At 41.4% G+C, this 17,881-nt stretch overlaps 1 protein-coding gene across 3 annotated transcripts in view; it reads right to left on the bottom strand.

Moving 5' to 3' along the window:
- Positions 1-904: 904 nt before the first annotated feature.
- The window catches only part of LOC109639992 (uncharacterized), a 44,103-nt gene continuing 27,126 nt past the window's right edge, over positions 905-17,881 (bottom strand). Inside the window, exons 1-2 of one of the 3 annotated variants that reach the window (XM_020103753.2) lie at positions 4,505-4,795; positions 905-3,648 (exon numbers count right to left, since the gene is read on the bottom strand). In XM_020103753.2, coding sequence (XP_019959312.2) covers positions 1,852-3,645 — 1,794 coding nt within the window. In that variant the 5' untranslated portion in view covers positions 3,646-3,648; positions 4,505-4,795 and the 3' untranslated portion in view covers positions 905-1,851. Of the gene's footprint in view, positions 3,649-4,504; positions 4,796-17,881 lie in introns of those variants that run through there. The other 2 variants (XM_020103754.2, XM_069516777.1) reach the window with 2 other exon arrangements.

The following is a 17,881-nucleotide window of genomic DNA, read 5'->3' as shown; positions in this document are numbered from 1 at the left end:
TATGACTACATCACACAAAGGGCAACTTTAAAACCAACGCAGTGCCACCTGTCATTAAGTGCATACATCATGTAAAATAATATATACCGATGCTCTTATTTACTGCCCACACATCTGTTGTCAGTGCTTACAAATCCCCAAGCAACCAGACTGAGAGGGCCATATAGGTAGTGGGAGATTTACTGAGTGATTTTGTGGAGAAGAGAGTCTGTGGTTTACGCAAGGTCTGCTCGCTTCAAGGCAGAGTCACCTCCAGAGCCCGTCCTGGCTCGTTCTTATTAAGATTAATAATGCGAGTATTTACAAGGGCCAGATCTGAACCCCGAGGCCAACCGGAGAAAAACCAACGGCAGAACACAGCAGAGGAGATAAAGAAAGAGCGAGTGTGAGAAAACACACCGGGCTTCAGTGCTTCGTTATTTAAGAGGCTGAAGTTTTTTATTTTCTTACAAGATAGACCTTCATTGTGTTTCAATAAATCTTTAAAGGTTAACTCTTGAGTGAATTGGAGTTAATTTGTTCCTTCAAGCAATAGTTTCATTCAGTTTAGAGTTTTGCTGAGAGGTGAGGAGATCGATACCACTCTTGATGTCACCAAACTTTAAAACCATGGAGGCTCAGTTTTACAGGCGGTCATGTGTGGTTGATACTATTCTTGGCTAGAAGAAGTGATTTCCTTAAGTCAATTAGTTGCCAACAAAATATAACTGTATTTAACCCTTATACATAAAACAAGCTGTGTTTTCCACCTATGCTAAGCTAAGATAGCTTCGCTAATACATACTTAGCATTTGGGCTGCTAGGAATAGCCCTTTACTTAATAAAGTTCCAAACTATTTTTTAATACATTCTGTTTAAACATATTTCAAGGAAAGAAAGTCTTTAACTCAGAGCAAACAAAATCTTCAATAAAAACAAAGCTTTTATTTACACCATGTCAACAGTCTTAACAAAGAAGACTCATCTTTATTTCTTCATCTAAGGTGCAGGGTGAGGGACAAATTACTGCTGGTCACCTGCTGAGTCAGTTACATATCCAGTTACCTCTCAGTTACCAGCGCTGGCTCGTCATTGGCCAGATCTGCAGCTGACATGACCTCAGCTGGCTTTTCACTCGTCTTCATTTTGTCCTTTACCCTGCACCATACTTACTCAGCGAATGTGTCATGTTGTGATTATGAAGTTGAAAACTAACTACGTGAGTTTGCATTGTATGGGATTAAAACACAAGTCAAAGCTTTTCCTTCGGTTAAAGTGAGCACAGTGCAATCACATCTGAGAAAGTTCAGATTATATCCACATTGTAAATATTCAATAAATTAACAGCGGTCTGCAACAAACGATCTATGTGATACGCTTTACATTCTGCATCATATCTCATTTCTATCATAGTATTAGAGTCCAAATGATTCATTGGTTGGCCGATATGAATCCGCCAATATGACCCTTTAACAGAAATATCGGTATTGGCATTTATATTTGCCGATATGAAAACTTTTACTTTACAGAATAAACAATGCAGATGTGTGCATTTACATAAATAATTTATGGTATGCTATAAATTAATAGTAAAGTTTGTGGTTAAACTTTAAATTATCAGGCCTCAGGACAGGAAAGAGCCCAACAATTTGTTTGACTTTCCCGTCACCTTCCCAGGGAATGTTGCATATACTGTATCTAGATGAGAAAAATCTGTCATATTTATGAGTTTGTACAATTTGGTGTGGCTTGATTGATTTTATGAGGCTGGGTCTTGGCAGACTTCGGTGCTTTTTTAGTTTTAAAATACATATTTTGGCTGATAAATCCAAAATCCCTATTTGCCCCCAAAAATCAGTCGGGCTCTACTTATTACTGAGTCTCAGATTGAAATAAAACTTTCCTCTCTTCCTCACTTTCCAGTGGAGCGTACTCACACTTACTTGGATCTAAAAGGTTGAGATTCACTTGCACTGCCACCAGTTTCTGCACCCTGTCAGCTGAGAGAGAACCTTCAAACTTTTCACTTCCGAAACGCGACCGCAGGCTTTCACAAGCTCCCGCTGTCGGTGGGATCTGAAGTATAGCTGAGGCCACGGCTGACAGCGGTTCAGAGGAACACAGCCCTTTCCACCAGGTGGATGCAGACACGTGCTGGCATGAGCTCCATATCCCAGTCCCTTTCCATAGTCCCTGCTTGGCTGAGAACCTGGCGAAGCTGCCGAGCACTTTACCCTCGTCTAGATTTAGATGGTGTGACAGGTTGGATATCACGTAGTAAGCACTGTTAATCTGCTCCCCGGAGAGTGTCTGCTGTCCAACATACTTCGGATCAAGCATGTACGCTGCTGCATGGATGGGCTTTACACAGAACTCCTGACACCTGTCTAATGATGCCAAGACAGCTTTCTGTTCAGTGCTGTGCAGCACAGACCCAGACAGAGTGGCTCCAATGTGGTATCTTAACTGACTGAACATGTCAACAACACCAGAGAGCACAGTATCTTCTCTTTTCATGTAATCAATAGAGTTCCCGATCATGTACAGCAGGTTGTGACTGCTGATCAACCCTTTCCAAAATGCAGAATCCTGTAAAGTAGCCCTGATGGATGCTTCAACGTTCAGTGTGGGTGAGACTGCCATCTCTTGTAGAGACGTCTGACCCTCCAAGAGGCTGCTGAACGTGTCCAGCACACCAGTCCGGTCAGAGCCACCAGGACGTGCCGGTGTTGCTCCATTAGAAGTGTGGTTTCTTATCCTTGAGGTCTGCCAGCATCTAAAAGTCTCTGCTAATAATGTGCGTTCTCTAACATACGTCAGCACCTGCTCGGCTCTCCTGCACAATGCTTTAATAGACGGCTGTTCCACCATGTCGCCAAAGAGCTGCTGGATGCCATACGCTGTGCAGCCAATAGCTGATACGTGCGGGAATGCTTCCTCTACTTGAGCCCAGGCAGCCATCATATCCGGGGCGTCATCCGTCATGACAGCAAAGACCTTTTGAGGTCCCACCTCGTTTATGATTTCTTTCAGTTCCTCAGCAATAGAAGCGCTTGCATGTGACTGCTCTTTCATGTTTGTGCATTTATAGAGCAGCGGTACAGGAGTTGCCACAACATAAATGATAGTTTCAGTTTCTTTAATGTTCGACCAGCCGCTGCAGATGACTGTGACACAGTCTGCTTTCCCTATCACGTCGTGAACCTGGTTTTGCACCCGGTCATACTCGCAGTCCAACAGATGAGAGGACAGAGCCTCTGCAGTGGGTGGACAGTAAGCAGGCCGCAGGACGTTGAAAAATTGTTTCCAATAAACATTGTCTGTAAGAGTGAGGGGCGAGGATGTGGCGTACGCAGCTCGAGCCAGACACTCATCAGCCAACGCCTGGCTGCGCTGATCCACTGAATCAATGAGGAACTGTCCCCCAGGAGCAGCACATGGTAAGGATGGGAAGGAGGGAACAGGGATGGAGGCAGCAGAGCTCCCATCAGGCTCTGGTGACTGCTGTGAAACCACAGAGTACTCCTTGCATTTATCCAAATGCATCTGCATCTTGGTAGCATTCTTTGTGTACGTCCTTGCACAGTAGTTGCACATGAAGTTTTCCCTACCATTTTTAATGGCCGGAGTAAAATGCCTCCACACACCGGACTGCATGCGTGGCATCGTCTACAAAAATAATCAAAAGACATTTTGACAATATGCTTTTGACAACAGGTGAATAAAGGTGATGAAAATGATAAATAATGGTAATAGGTCGCAACGTCAAAACTAAATGACAAGCTGCAAATTAGCTTGTCTTTAAAAGTTGTGCCAAACCTAATGAAAACACAGATTAATAGATTTGTGTACACAAACTCTTTCAACTTGTACTGTTTTATCCTTCCCTCATTCACATTTAATTCAGCTTAAACTGTCACATGTATGTCTACTTGCAAGCACTAACTCCAGGTTATATACATCTACTATTGGTGGCCAGCCACTTTATACTTATTTTTAACAATTATAGATCTAGTTTATCAAATAATCTATGAGTTGCAAGTAAATAACTCTTAATTATAGCTATTAATGATATGTATAGTTGCCAGGTTGTGTACAATCTTCCCCCATTGTGGTTTAGTTTAGCAGAATTAATTTACAGGGGAAATTGAATATTTTCAACCTGCTGGAAAAGTGCTGCAAAAGTCAGGCTGTCACATGCAATTATAAATGTTAAGATATGATTCAGAGGTTCTCTCGCATGAATTAATTCAGTCTGGAGATGTCTGCTTTAATAAACTGGATCTAGGTCCAGATGTCCTGCAGCCATTTCACAGAAGGCGTGAAAATAAAATTAGGAGCTAAATACAAGTTTCATGCTGATGGAGATTCACTTTTCAAAACTAGACTCCTCATGAACTGATTATTAATCATCAACACATAATTATTTATGGTTTATAAACTCTTCATCAACTGTAACAGAGAATTACAGATACGGCATAGTGGAAGTATAAAGACATAAACTCATTTTGATCTATTCACGGACCTTTTAGTTTGAACACTCAATCCATCTGAAGTTACTGTCACATTAGCTTCTTTAGCTAACTTGGCTCCCCTGCTGCTAACGTTAGCCAAGTAGCTTCAAACGAGCGGACATATACCAACTTTTTCCCGGTGGTGAAGTCAAACCGGACCGCGGACTGGAGGCACGGTGAACGTATAACTTGACATGATCGTATTTACGAGGTAAGTTTGGAAAACGGGGGCGAGAGAAGTGTGAATTCTGTGTTGTTGTTGTTGTTAGCATCGCTACTTCCTGAAACTGAAACCAAAGTACGGAAGCTCACGTGGGACAGAAAAGGTGAAACCGCAGGAAAAAGCGAAGTCAGGGTTGAAGATTGACTCTGCAGCTGGATTAAGATCATGGAGAGTGACAGGTTAATGATAATATAACGTGATAATCACAGAACTTAAATGGGTTTGCAGTGGAAAAAAAAGTTTTAAAAATCGTTTTGTATGATTCTGTAACCTTGAAGAACGGGGTCGTCATAAAAATGTGGGATTTTTTAAATTGTTATTATAATTAAAGTGACCTTACATGCCTTCCATTTAAACAATATTAAGTAACTAACTACATTTATTTTCAGGGTTGAACCAGATCGTTTGTTTTTGTTTCTGAAAAATAAATAAATAAATATATTTTTCCAATTATTTTTCTGACTATAAACAATCAACCACTTCAGCTGCAATTATAATTTACTGTGATGCGCAATCATCTTCATAGTTATTTAATAAGCACTTTTCAAAACATAGTTACAAAGTGATTCACAATAAGCAAGACAGCAAACCAATAGAAAGATAGAAATAAGACTAGAAGGGCGCTCAGTAAAGCACATACCTCCGACAAGACACAACAATCCCATTAAATTCAATCAAACTGCACCGAATGTCACACACTCATCGATATCAGACCCCGAAATATGCAGGATTTTTTTTTTATATATTTCAAAAGAAAACAGGACAAGAAAAAAAATGTAAGAATCTTTCAAGTCCTGCATTGGCCCCCAAATGTTATGGATTCCTCGCTGACCCACACCACATCCTTCCACCAAGTTTTTGCGTTTGTGTAATCTTGTTCACAAACAAACCAAGAAACAAACAGACGGAGGTAAAAACATAACCTCTATGCCAGAGTTAATAAATAAACATCCCAGATAAAACTAATTCATGCTCTGTGTTAGAATAAGTTTTGAGGTAAGTCTACCAGAGTCAATTAAATAATCAAAATATACAAACATTCAAACAACTCAGATAAAATCAAGTCAATTCAGTTTCGTAATTCTAGTTGGAAACTAATTTTCTTTCATTGACTAATTAAGATAATTAAACTAATCGTTTAAGCTTTAATTTATCATTTTCCTTTCCCCATCAAATAAAATGTTTGTTTGTTGTAGGTGAAGTCAATGAAACCAGAACTTTTTAAACACATACAGACCAAGTTCTTGTGCCTATATGCTTGATCCCTAAACGGATCCCTCTCCGCTCGTGTAGGTCTGTGCTGGTCTCAGTGTTAATGATTCTCTCCAGCACTAAATGACAGTGATTATTTCTCGCTCTGGGTCACATTTCACTACCATGTGTGTGTCATTAGAGACATTTCTGAAGTTTATCCTGTTCCCAGGTTTTTGTGGCACAGCGAGTGCAGCCAAAGCAAACTTGCTCTATCTAATTTGGGGGGCAATCTGAGCCGTGTAATGTCGGGTTGCATCACAGCCCTCTGCGGACAGCGAATATTCACTTTGACACGCTGCAGGGAGACGTAGAGAGAGAGAGACCTCATGAAAGCTAAGCGCCATTATTTTCTTGTCTGTCAGCCGTGGATTAAGTTGCCCACTCTTTTAGAGAGCGTCGGCCTTCGAGCCAGAGAATCAAGAGTCCAGACCACAGGGACGACAGCAGAGTGGAGAAGAGTGAGGTGATGTCATGACATGGCAGTGATGGAGCATGATGATGGAAAGGTTGGCAGTTCTCAAGCCTGCTCTCATCTCTTGGGAAACGTTTCACCATGTTTTCAAGGGTTATTCCTTTTTCATACTTAAATGATTACCTCCGCCAACGAGGTTGTGCTTTTGTCTGCATTCGTTTGTTTGTCAGAAGGATTACGCAAAACACTAATTGATGGAAACTTGGAAGGATGCATTATGGGTCAGGGAAAAACCCACCAAATTTGGTTTCATGAGGGGGATTTGTTTTTTGTAGTTTGCAGAATACTACAGGTTCCCATGAAAATTTGACGAGTTTTTTTTACATTTTCACTTATTTCTCAGGTTTGTTTGGTTGGTTTTGGTTTGTTTATTTACTGAATTGAATTTAAGGGGACTGTTGGGCCTTGGTGGAGATAAACGCTCTACTGAGAGATGTGAAAATCTACTGGGGACAGAAGGAGACACTATTTCAAGACTTAAACCACAGAAAAACAGTTTTTCAAAAGTTTTTTTGTTTCAGATTTCATTGTCCCCAGAGCAAAAACTTTCTCTAATCCCCATGTCATGTGTAACAAGTTGACAAACCAAAGGCTGTTTCACGCTGTCATCTTGATTTAACTGCCCCTCACACACACATCAGGGTGTTTTTGTGTCTGTAATACAATCTCTGTGTATGTGCAGGTTGTTGTGGAAAATTTGGCTCAAAGATAAGAGTTATCTTTTCGGATCGGAGAGAAGCTTTTATCTCTCCTCCGCCAAACGTCCGCTCTTACACTGAGGAGGCGTGCTCTGTGCTTTATCCGACAGCGCTAGCGTTGGATCCAAACACTTTGTGACATAAAAGCCTTTCAATTATACCCTGTAAAATGCTCTTCTTTAAAACATGAAACAGCTCCACACACTCTTTCCTTTGCAGAACATCAGGCCACCCGATAGAGATGAATTAAACTGTATCATTTTATTCCGCTTTAATGGCCGATCTCTGCTCCTTGGAGCCTAAAGCTAAAACTCTCCGAGACTGTTTGTAATTACTTGATTATATCAGACTGAAAATAGCTTTAGTGAGGTCTGTGAGAGCTGTTTACGGCGAGACATCACTTACTGTATGTGCAGGCTGAATGCGCCGCGTTAAGACAATAGCATTTGTTGTTGCAAGTTTAGTTTTTAACACCAGTTTCATGTGTTCTCTGTCTGTGGTCGAAATTTATTCAGTGTTTCCATGTTGTGATAAAGTTTGCCTTCAAACAGCGAGAGATTTTACCAGATGTTAGGTACCAGTGGGTGTGATCGTTTTACTGCTGGTTGAACTTTTTTTGTAGGAATCACTGACTTGTAACTGAGAGAAAACCCTAAAGCCTCAGTGCAGTCAGAGACCTTGAAGTGAGCATTAGTGTCACATCTGTTCAGTAGTAGATCAGGTGAAGAAAAGCACCCAGAAGCAGAGCAGTAGTTTACGTGAGAGCGATAACCAGGAGTTATGTGGCGTACTGAGGCTGATGTTGTGCAAAGCGACACAACACGGATGCGAAACGGTCAGAGGAGGTAAAGCTGCTCATCAAACACGACACCCAGCTTTCTCTCTACCTTTTATTGGGGTGAGAGGTGACGAGGTGATTCCAGTGTGGATATCGTGATGCATCAGAGACTTTACCTAACTCCTGTATTTAAAAAAAAAAACAATTCAGCTATAATTGGATTTGATTTAATCTCACAAACACCAGCACTTTCCGGTTCAATTAAAAAGCCAAACATTTCTGTCATAATTCCGCAGCAGCTGTGCAAAGGGAGGACAGATGCACCCCAACAGCCTCTCGACAGCGAGCAGTTGGGATCCGCCGATGTCAATTATAATCCACCACAACAGTTGGCAGATTGTGATTCATTATCTTAAAGTAAGCATGAGCAGAAGTACATAAATTAAGACAGGGCTAAAGTAATTAGCAGCCATGACTGTGTAAAAAGCTCCTCCATATCTCTATCATCAAGCTCTACCCCCTGTGTGCAGTACCCTTACCTCCCAGCAGAGGCCCCTGTGCCCCTAGTACCTCCACAGGACCTTTGACATGGATCTGTCTCTCAGGACCACACGTGTCCGGTAAACCTGAGGGCGTGCAACATGACTTCACGACACTGGAGCTGCAGGAGATGATGATTTGGCGAAGCTCATAATATTTGGTTTTTGGATGCGGTCACCTCTTGAAGTGATGCCTCAGGTTACGGTCGTATCTCAAGCTACAGATGTTTAAAACTATAGACTTAAAAGTTGTTGAGAAATGATCAGAAATAATGTCTTATACTCCCACAGACCAGCAATTCAGCAAGTGACCGGTGAAAAATCTGAATTACAGCCACACAAATGAAATCATATTTATCAAATTTATAAGTACACTTTAAAGGTTACTATACTATCGTGATGATAAAATAGGTTTCTAGCCAAATGACAGACATGACAATATCTTTCTAACACACTGTATATTTTTACTCATTAGAGCACATTTAAATTCACGTGATCCAGATTTTTTATTTGGATCTGCACCAAATTGCTCACTCTCAGTCCCTTATACACAAAATATAAAAATAACCATATAAACTAAGCTCACTTGTTTTTCATAGCTTTGGTAAACCTCAACTTAAACCACCTGTGAAGTCGATTCAACACCTGTAACATTCAAAGACGAGCCTCACTAAACTGGTGTAGGGCGTATATGTTAAGACGTGTCTCTAATAGTGTGTATCTACATATAGTGCATCAGTTTTTATGTATGGACTTCTGTTATCCATCCTGAGAAATAGGCCCTGTGCTCTGTAATGTCTTTATCATGATGGTTATGAGTGCAGCACAATAGAAGCAGTGTTCTTTCATAGAGCTCAGCTGCTTGTGTAACATCTTGTTGCTGCTGGTTGAGTGTAACAGTGCGGAGGCAGCAGACTGTGTTTACTTGCACTTTCCATAATCATCTCTCTTTCTCTCCCCGTCCTTTCAGCATCTTTCACTTTTACAAAAACAGTCATCAGTCTGCCCATAAACAGTCATTTACACAGTTACTGGGGTTCTCCTCTCACAAAGCAGCTATAGCAGCAGTATGGACGTATAGACCAAGACACTGAGAGGCAGTGTGATTTATCTGAATCATAGCCTGTGTATGAAGATGGACGAAGCGTCTCAACTTCCACTGTCCAGAGATAAATCCAAAAGTTTGGGCAGTAGCGATTTGGGGATGTGACGGGGGAACAAGGTCCTGCCGATGTGCACGATCATAACATTTCACCACCTGTTATTAGCACTTTACCTGTAAAATAACTTTACAGAAGAATAAGCACTTAACAGAAATGACAGAAACCATTTTAAGAGACACTTTAGTTGTGTCCATGTCCCGTCCACTAACATGGAGGAGGCTGTGTTTATGACCTATATTACAGCCAGCAACAATAACACAAAGCTAACTGAATCGGCTTCCCTCCTCCTGACTCTTTTCAATTGTTTTCTCCACGTAAAGTGTCTCAATGAGTGACAGCCATCGCTCTTTTCAAACGATAAACTCCCTTCGAGATATCTCAACCACTTTCCTCTCAGCTGATTGCTCATGCAAATGGAGTTTTACGACCGTTTCCTTTGTGTTCTTCTGCGAGGCGAAGAGAAAAACGCAACGGACTCGGATACTAAACGTCATAACAACCTGAGCATTCATGCAAACCGAGTGACATTAATGAAGTTCACAGGCAACCAGCCTCTGTAGATAAACACCAAAGCGAGCCACTGTTTACTGCAGCAGGCAGATAGGCGCTAAACATTTGTGTTGAGGCCGAGACTGAAGAAAGAACAGAGCATAGTCTCAAGTCCCTGAAGTTTGCAAGGCCACTGCTAACTGCATTGTCTTTGTTAAAAATGGGCTTAATGCAGCAGCTTGCTTTGTTGCAGAGGGAAGTCAGACGGGAGGCAATTTGTCTAAAATGGAGAACATTTAAATAACAATGGAGCTTGAACAGCCACGAAATATCCACAAATTTTCAAAATGATTTCCCTTCAAAAGCAGTGACATTGCACACAGTGTTCTCAGTGTTTACCGCCACAGTGAAGAGTATGTACGAGGTGCAGGAGTTTAATTTTCTGTAATCTTTCTTTACGATGTTCTAATAATGTGTGTAATATGGTAAAATCAAGCTGCATCACACCAAAGTAGAAATTGTCAGTATCACAGAGGATTTCTACAAGGCTCCATCCCGATGATGAAATAATGTGAAATCAGCAGCGAATCTTCTGCAGACGACACAGACAGACAATGACAAGTTTTATCAGTGTTTTTTTTTTTTTTAAGACAGTAAATCGAGGTTCCGGGCTCGAACCTGCTGGCTCCTGTCTGTGTGGGCTTCCTCCCCCCGCGACCAAACACATGCAGCTAAGGTTAATTGGCAACTATAAATTACCCGGAGTAGAGATTTGTCATTTGTCTTTAAACGTTGCGATACTGGTTACCTGCACAACGCTGGCCACGTGAGCGTGGACCCTCCATCAAGCCCAATGTCAGCTGGGATTGGCCCCCTCGATGTTTTATTAAATATTGCCTTATTGTTATAGAAATGCACAATGAAAGTAACAAATAATAAGCCAGCTTAGAGTACAACATATTATTAGTGAGTAATGTTGGGTTAATAGGCTGCATGACCTGTATGTAAAGGTTTTAGAAATTTTAATGAGGCTCCAGGCATTTCATTTTTTACCTTTCTGACCAAAAGCTGCTCTTTAGATGGTAAAGGTCGCTGACCCCTGCCCTCGCTCGACCCTCTTAGCGTGAAGCACGGGGTCAGCGGTGAAGCCGGACAGTGAACTGTTGCCATAGAGACTCAAATGCTCAAACACTCTGACGGCACTTAGATAAAGCTCCCCTTGAGCATCGTAACCACTTGACCGCAAAAAAAGATCCAACAAACACAAACATAGAAATAGTGAAACTTCACAGTCACATATTTTCTCTGGCTGCAAGAATGAAGAAAGAAGAAAACAGCGAAGTGAAATCAACGACCGCAACTGATGCATTCTTGAAGTGTCAGGGGTTAAAACGGAGTCCTTTGGGTTGAGTGCACATGCTTCCAATTAGGCCTCAAATAGGCAAGAGGAAACCGTTGATTTAGGAATATTACTGAAGAATGACTTTAATTAGCCTGGAGACGAAGGGGCCCTGGATGTGGAGACCACTGTCAGCAGCAAACAAGGCCAGACATCATTAAACAGGGGCTCACTCCGGCTGAACTCGCTGCAAACAAGACGACGAGGGCTGATATTTGTTTATCATCGCCCCCCTGACGACAAATATCAGTCGACAGCAGGTTGAGAGAAGAATGATGAAAAGTAAAGGAGATGGAAGAAGCTGAGATTAATTGAAAGGAACAAAGGTTCAGCCCGGCTCGTTACGGTTTAATCCGCGGGGGGAAACTGCACTATTGTCACCTCGGATGCGGAAACTGCTGGATTGTGACTGTTGTGACTTTCAAACCATCAATAGCCTCATTTGAAAAGCAAACAGTGCTGAATTGAATGTCAATATATTGTTCAGCTCAAAGCCTCATCTTATAAGAGGCTGAAGGCTGCGGCTCGCTAACTCTTAATATTTCAGCATGCAGTGTTATCATGTTGACTGGGAGAGGTAAACCAGCCCGGCCGGTAGATTTTCACTGGCCTCTTAGTATCAGCTGATGTTTTATTCTGCTCTAACACATGGAGCTCGTCTCATATAAGGTAGAGCAAAGTAAATTAAGATAGTGTTCTGTGCTTTTAACAACTTTGCATGAATTTACATTAATGTGGTTCTAATGTCTTTCTGTGGCTGAATCCAAATTAAAACCTTTTACTTTATTGACCACACAAGTCTAAAACAAAGAATTTTGATATTTTAGTTTGTATTCTGGACCTTTTGAAAGAGCAACGTGCATTTGCTTGGGTCTTTGCTTGGGTCTGTTTTTGCTACTCAACTCCCAGAGTGCTCCTCATGTTTTCAGTAATGTTATTAGGAAATTCTAAAGTTCATTCATTGACAGCTATTTAGAACATATTAATTATTTTATTAGGCATGAAAGCCAGAACATTTCACGGTCCCTGATTCTCAAATACAAAAATCTGTTCACTTTAATTGTGGAACTGAATAACCTTGAGGGTCAGATCATTGTTTGGAGTTTGAAATTAAAGCGAAGGTATGACTTGGGGTCTGGGTTGATTAGATGCACATTTCTGTTGTTTTCTTTAGCGTTGAATCAAATGATTACTTCAATAGATGAAAAGCTAAAATAATCAGATTAATCAAAATGAGAATAATCATCAGATGCAGCCTCGTATAAAGTATTTTGGAAGAAATGTATTCACATTAACATCTACAACAATAAAACTCTTGTGCTTCTGAATGACTGCATCACTAATAGTAAACTAATACATATATAAAGCAGTTTTCTACATGAGCTTTTTATGATACCTAGATACTTTTACATGTAATTGATGACTTTAACAATTTAGTATTCAATTCAATTTAGGAACAGATCAGAATACTTCCTCCACCACTGCAGTAGAATCTCCCTCAGCCCTAAATCAGATTTGTCTTCCGCATACAAACTGCTTCTCTGATTTCTCTCTCATCCTCCTGCAGGTGTAATGTTAATCATCACTTTATCAATTCAGTTTTATGATGCACTGCAGCGTCGGCTCCCCTGAGAGGTGCTTTGCTTCCAAATAACCCATCAAAACTAACTTTCCAGGATGCATTCATATTCAGGCTCCGACTTAACCAGGTAGAGATCCATTGAGACGAGTCTGAGTAATTATGTCGCAATTACGCAGCTGATTCAGAGGAAGAAACACCACAAATGCCATTATGGGGCTTTGACAGCTTCTCGTATGAATCAGTTCACATAAAAACGGTAAATAATTCAGCCACACGTCAGAGAGCAGCAGCACATGGAAGGAAAATTCACATGTATAGGCAGGTGTTAATGGATCCAGATGTTAGAAGATTATCTGTGTGTGTGTGTGTGTGTGTGTACACATTTTAGCTAATCTTTTGCTGGTCATTACATCATATCAATTTTCTCATGAAACTCTCTGAACTCATGCAAATCAGCATAAACAAAACAATCGATCTTTTCTTTGTATAGTTCATACTCACAAGTCACAGTTTGCTTCGAAGGGTTGTGTATTTGTACAAGGTTCAACATCTTCTGTCTTTAACCTTCGACTAGGGTTAGAAAAAAAGTACCTCAAAAATATCTTTTAACGCAGAAACCTCAGTGAGAATATAAGTGATCCCTCGCCTCAGACATAAGTGCAATAGAGGACGCGTATAACCGAGCACATCCACAAAATAATATTAAAAAAGAGTATGTTATTACAGTGATCTGATAATGTGTTCACGTTAATGTTAAAATGAAATATTCCTAACCTAAACTCCACCATGCAGTCAGATCCAGTGACACAGTTTGGAGCAATTTCCCCTTCGATGTATGTGCACTTTGTCCTACATATTTGTATATTTCTCAGAAGAAGCGGATCCTCGGCCCTCAACTGCTACCAGATGTGGAATGCCAGGAATAATCTGTCCTTTTCCATCTCAATGAGCGTGGTGTCTCAGCAAGGAGCTGAAGGTCCAGATCCGGCCACCAGATTGTGGACATCTTACACATGCATGCGGTAAGATGGGGACGTGCACCCGCTTGGGCACATGCACACACACAGTCACAGTAAGACGATTAGCCAACCTTGAGCTTGGATACTCAATAAACTTTAACCAAGGAACCCATGAAGCAAAAAAGAAAAACGGTTTTAATGCAAAGTTTCTATTCAAGGAAAAAACTAATTCTATTAAGACTTTCCAGTTCATTTCCTCAGCTGTCATACAAACATGCAGAAAACACAACACGGCATATGTTCGCTACGAGACAAATCTCTTCCTGGTCCTGACGGCTTCTTAATGGCGTCATGCATTCTGCAAACACTGTCGAGACGGTGAGCACGTGTAGATGTTTTATTGTTTGATTGCTCTTTATTCAGCGCAGTTTGTTTTCAGCTGTACTGTTTCTGGAGTGTTCTTTCGCTGATGGCTAACAGATGCTTCAGGGGAGACGGATAGGGAACACAGGAAGCTCTGAATGCTGGATGCTATTTCAAAACTCGAGAACACTGCCTGTTTAATGTGCATCATCACCGTGATATATTGCAATCATGTCTCTTTGAGCAATGTGTCAGCCGGCTCTGGTTGCCGATAAAACAAACATGCAATACAGAGAAACACACGACGGAAAGATTTGTTGGGGGGGGGTATTCCCTATATTCCCTATAGCATTTCCTTACAGCTGGGCTCAACCTTTAGCTAGTTGTCTTGCCGCCAACATAAACAACCAATCCTGTGAGCCGTGTGCCAGGCATCATAGCAACGCAAAATGTATATGGCAACAGAACAGAGCGGAGACCGAGCGTTCGTCATCCAATCAGAGTAAAGTTTTCCAGAGTGGAAAAAGTGTCTGAATCAATTATCGTAGTTTCGAGGGGAAAAGTAATTTACCTCAAACTGAACAGAAAAAAAAAAGAAAGCTCCTCCACAAACATAGTAGAGAATGAATGTCAACTGCACATGTGGGTATTTTTCTGGCCTCAAAAATACACACAGACTATTCATGTTCAAATTTCCCTGGCACCAGAGCGGTCATTACAATGTTTGGCAGCGGCTCACCTTCGTGGACGAATTTTAGAGCAGGACTTAAATTCATGGAGGGGAATACCAGTCGTACAGAATGAGCTGAGCTGGAAGCGTCCTACAGTAGCCTTTTTCAAAATCAGCCAGACGAGCCTGGAAACACATCGACAACCCCGACCGACCTTTCGCCTTTTCCACGTGAGGCCGCGAGGAATGTTTGAGTTACGTTCCTAAGGAGTTCTCTTGTGGAAGGGGAGGCAATGTGTCAATACGACACCAGATTGCACATCATAAAGCATAACAAGCTCACATTTCTCAAAACAGTCTGCGTATGCTTGAGGGAAAATGGAGGAATTTTTGAGGGACACAAGAGGGAGTGAGAAAAAAATTATTCTATTAGATGTTGGATTCCAGACATTGTGGCTCATTGTTGTCTCTGCTCAAAGCAAAGCAAGATCTGGGGCCCTGTTGCATGGTCACCCTCAAAAAACAAATGTCAAATACTCTGTGGGAAACCAGAGCTACAGCAGAGAAGATGAAGTTATGCTTCAAGTACTTTTGTCTGGTTGTGAAGTGTAGTGGGGTTTTTCTTTGACACAGCTCCAAGCAGTTGACTGTTGTAACCTCCATTCTCTGGTCGTTTGTCTAAAGCTTGGACATTTTCTAGATGATTTCCACTTGATAGATCTTCTGATGCTATAGATAGCTAGCTAACTCCCAAACCATTAGCTCCATCCATTTGTTAAAAATGCCGTCTGAGTTTGGCTTTTAAGGTTTCAAGCTAGTTAAGCCATCAACTGGTTAAAAAGGCCTCTGTGGCTTTAATGATTTAAATAAGTTAGCTAGCTAATTAACGTGGTTACCATGTTTTTGTATTCTAAAGAAATCTTACAGGACCACAACCAACCAGTGTAAACGAGTCAAATTCCAACAAATAGCAGGACTGACCTGGAATGATGACGTCACCACAAACTTTAACTTTTCCCAACTACGGTGAAGAAAAGACTTCACACTGGATATAGGGAATGTAACCCCACAACCCATCATAAGTAGTTAGTAGTTAGTCAGACCTAAAGATTGTCACTAAGATCAGAGCAGATAAGGAAACTGTTTGATTAATTCCTTTAACCTTTGCTTGTCTGGACATCCCCGTCCAAACTCTTTATTTAAAGAGTATTGGTTGTTTTCTTTTCTTGCTGCAAGAACTTGTGTATTTTTCCTCTTTTTTCTCTCTTGCTCTGTCTCTTGCTTCCTCTACATGTTTTTAACGCCTCCTATCTTGTCCCGTCCGGCCTCATATGATCACTCCCTCCGCTCTCTCCTCCCTTGCCTCCTTCTTCTTCTTCTTCTTCTCTCACAGAGATGTGAGGAGCGCCTCTCTGAGGTCTGGCCTTGGAACAAGCGCTCGCCTTGTGAGGCTCTGTTTGCTTTGCGAGGTGTTTTCTCACATCGCAGCGTTTCGAGGCCTTGCCGGGCAGATCACACCTCCGTGTGTACGCCTGTGTGCGCGACTTTGGGAAGACTGTGTGCAGGACTGTGAATTCATCTATAGTTTGCGCTCGCTCTTAATTGCATGGAGGTAAACATGCATCTATGCCTGTTTTGCTACTTGTTCCTCGATAGGTTCAGCGTGTGTGAGAGCATGTGTTTGCAGTACTGAGTTGTGTATGTTCAGAGTGAGAGTTGCCCCCAGGCAGTGCTCACCTAAAGCCTCGCTCAAAGGGTAACTAATGAACCAAGGCTCGCCCGCCTTCCTGTTTTCTCAAACAACAAACATTTAAGGGAATTCAGCAGGAAGACGAAGAGAAAAACATCATTTACCTTAAGTGCTCTCAAATGAAACCAGTAAAAACCTGGATGAATATAACTCTGAATGAACAGTGGACAAATGACAAATCTTATCCCGTGCCTTTAAAAAGAGTGGACTCTTCAAGATTACATTTGTTATTTGCATTTGAAAATGAGTGAGATAAGCAGACTGTGTTGGACCTGCTGCGATTTAACTTTCAAATTTAACATCTCACTGAATAGCAGTTCGGTTTGTCAGAAAGGTCTAAAGGTGTTTCCACAACAGAAAGTCCGGTCAAACCATTTGATCCGGTTGTTATGTGTCTGACGTCTGTGTGTTGTCAATTCGTCAGGTAGTATTCTGTCTGTTCGAGGGGAGAAAATAAACGAACTGGCTAATTTTGTTATCATGGTAATATCCTCCTGGTTTTACTACCGGCATCACCAACTCCTTTGAATAGTGCTCATGATTTAAATAGTTAAAACAGAGTATCATCAGGGGTTTTGCAAACAAACTGAGCTGAGTTTGATGTGGACTGAAACTGTTTGTCGGTCGGACCAATTTGCGGTCTGTTGGTCTGAGCCGTGGCACCGAGGCACCTTTCACACCTGGTATTTCGGTTCAGAATAAACTTGAGAAGTCTGAAGGACCCAGACCAAACAAGGCGTGCAAACATTTTAAATTTGTTCTTGAAATCAGATAATTCTGCCTTTTTAAAAAAACAATGATTCATTTCTCTTTCCACATGCTTTGTTGGAGCCTGACAGCTGAAGGCTGCCAAGAATGTTCCATATGCCTGGAGAACTCACACACTGTTCCAGGTCACCTATTGTTAGTGTCACTGCTCAGTGTGCACAGTGTCTTGATGTTGTGCTCTTTTCATTAGAAACACTGAACCCAGACTTCTGTTGACCTCGGAGCATCATTGAAGCTGTACAATCCATCAACAAAATGGATTCACTGTGCTTTGATTAATA

Source organism: Paralichthys olivaceus, chromosome 20, assembly GCF_024713975.1.
Source record: "Paralichthys olivaceus isolate ysfri-2021 chromosome 20, ASM2471397v2, whole genome shotgun sequence".
In the NCBI taxonomy this organism is placed as follows: Eukaryota; Metazoa; Chordata; class Actinopteri; order Pleuronectiformes; family Paralichthyidae; genus Paralichthys; species Paralichthys olivaceus.
This window is presented reverse-complemented; position numbering and strand designations above follow the sequence as displayed.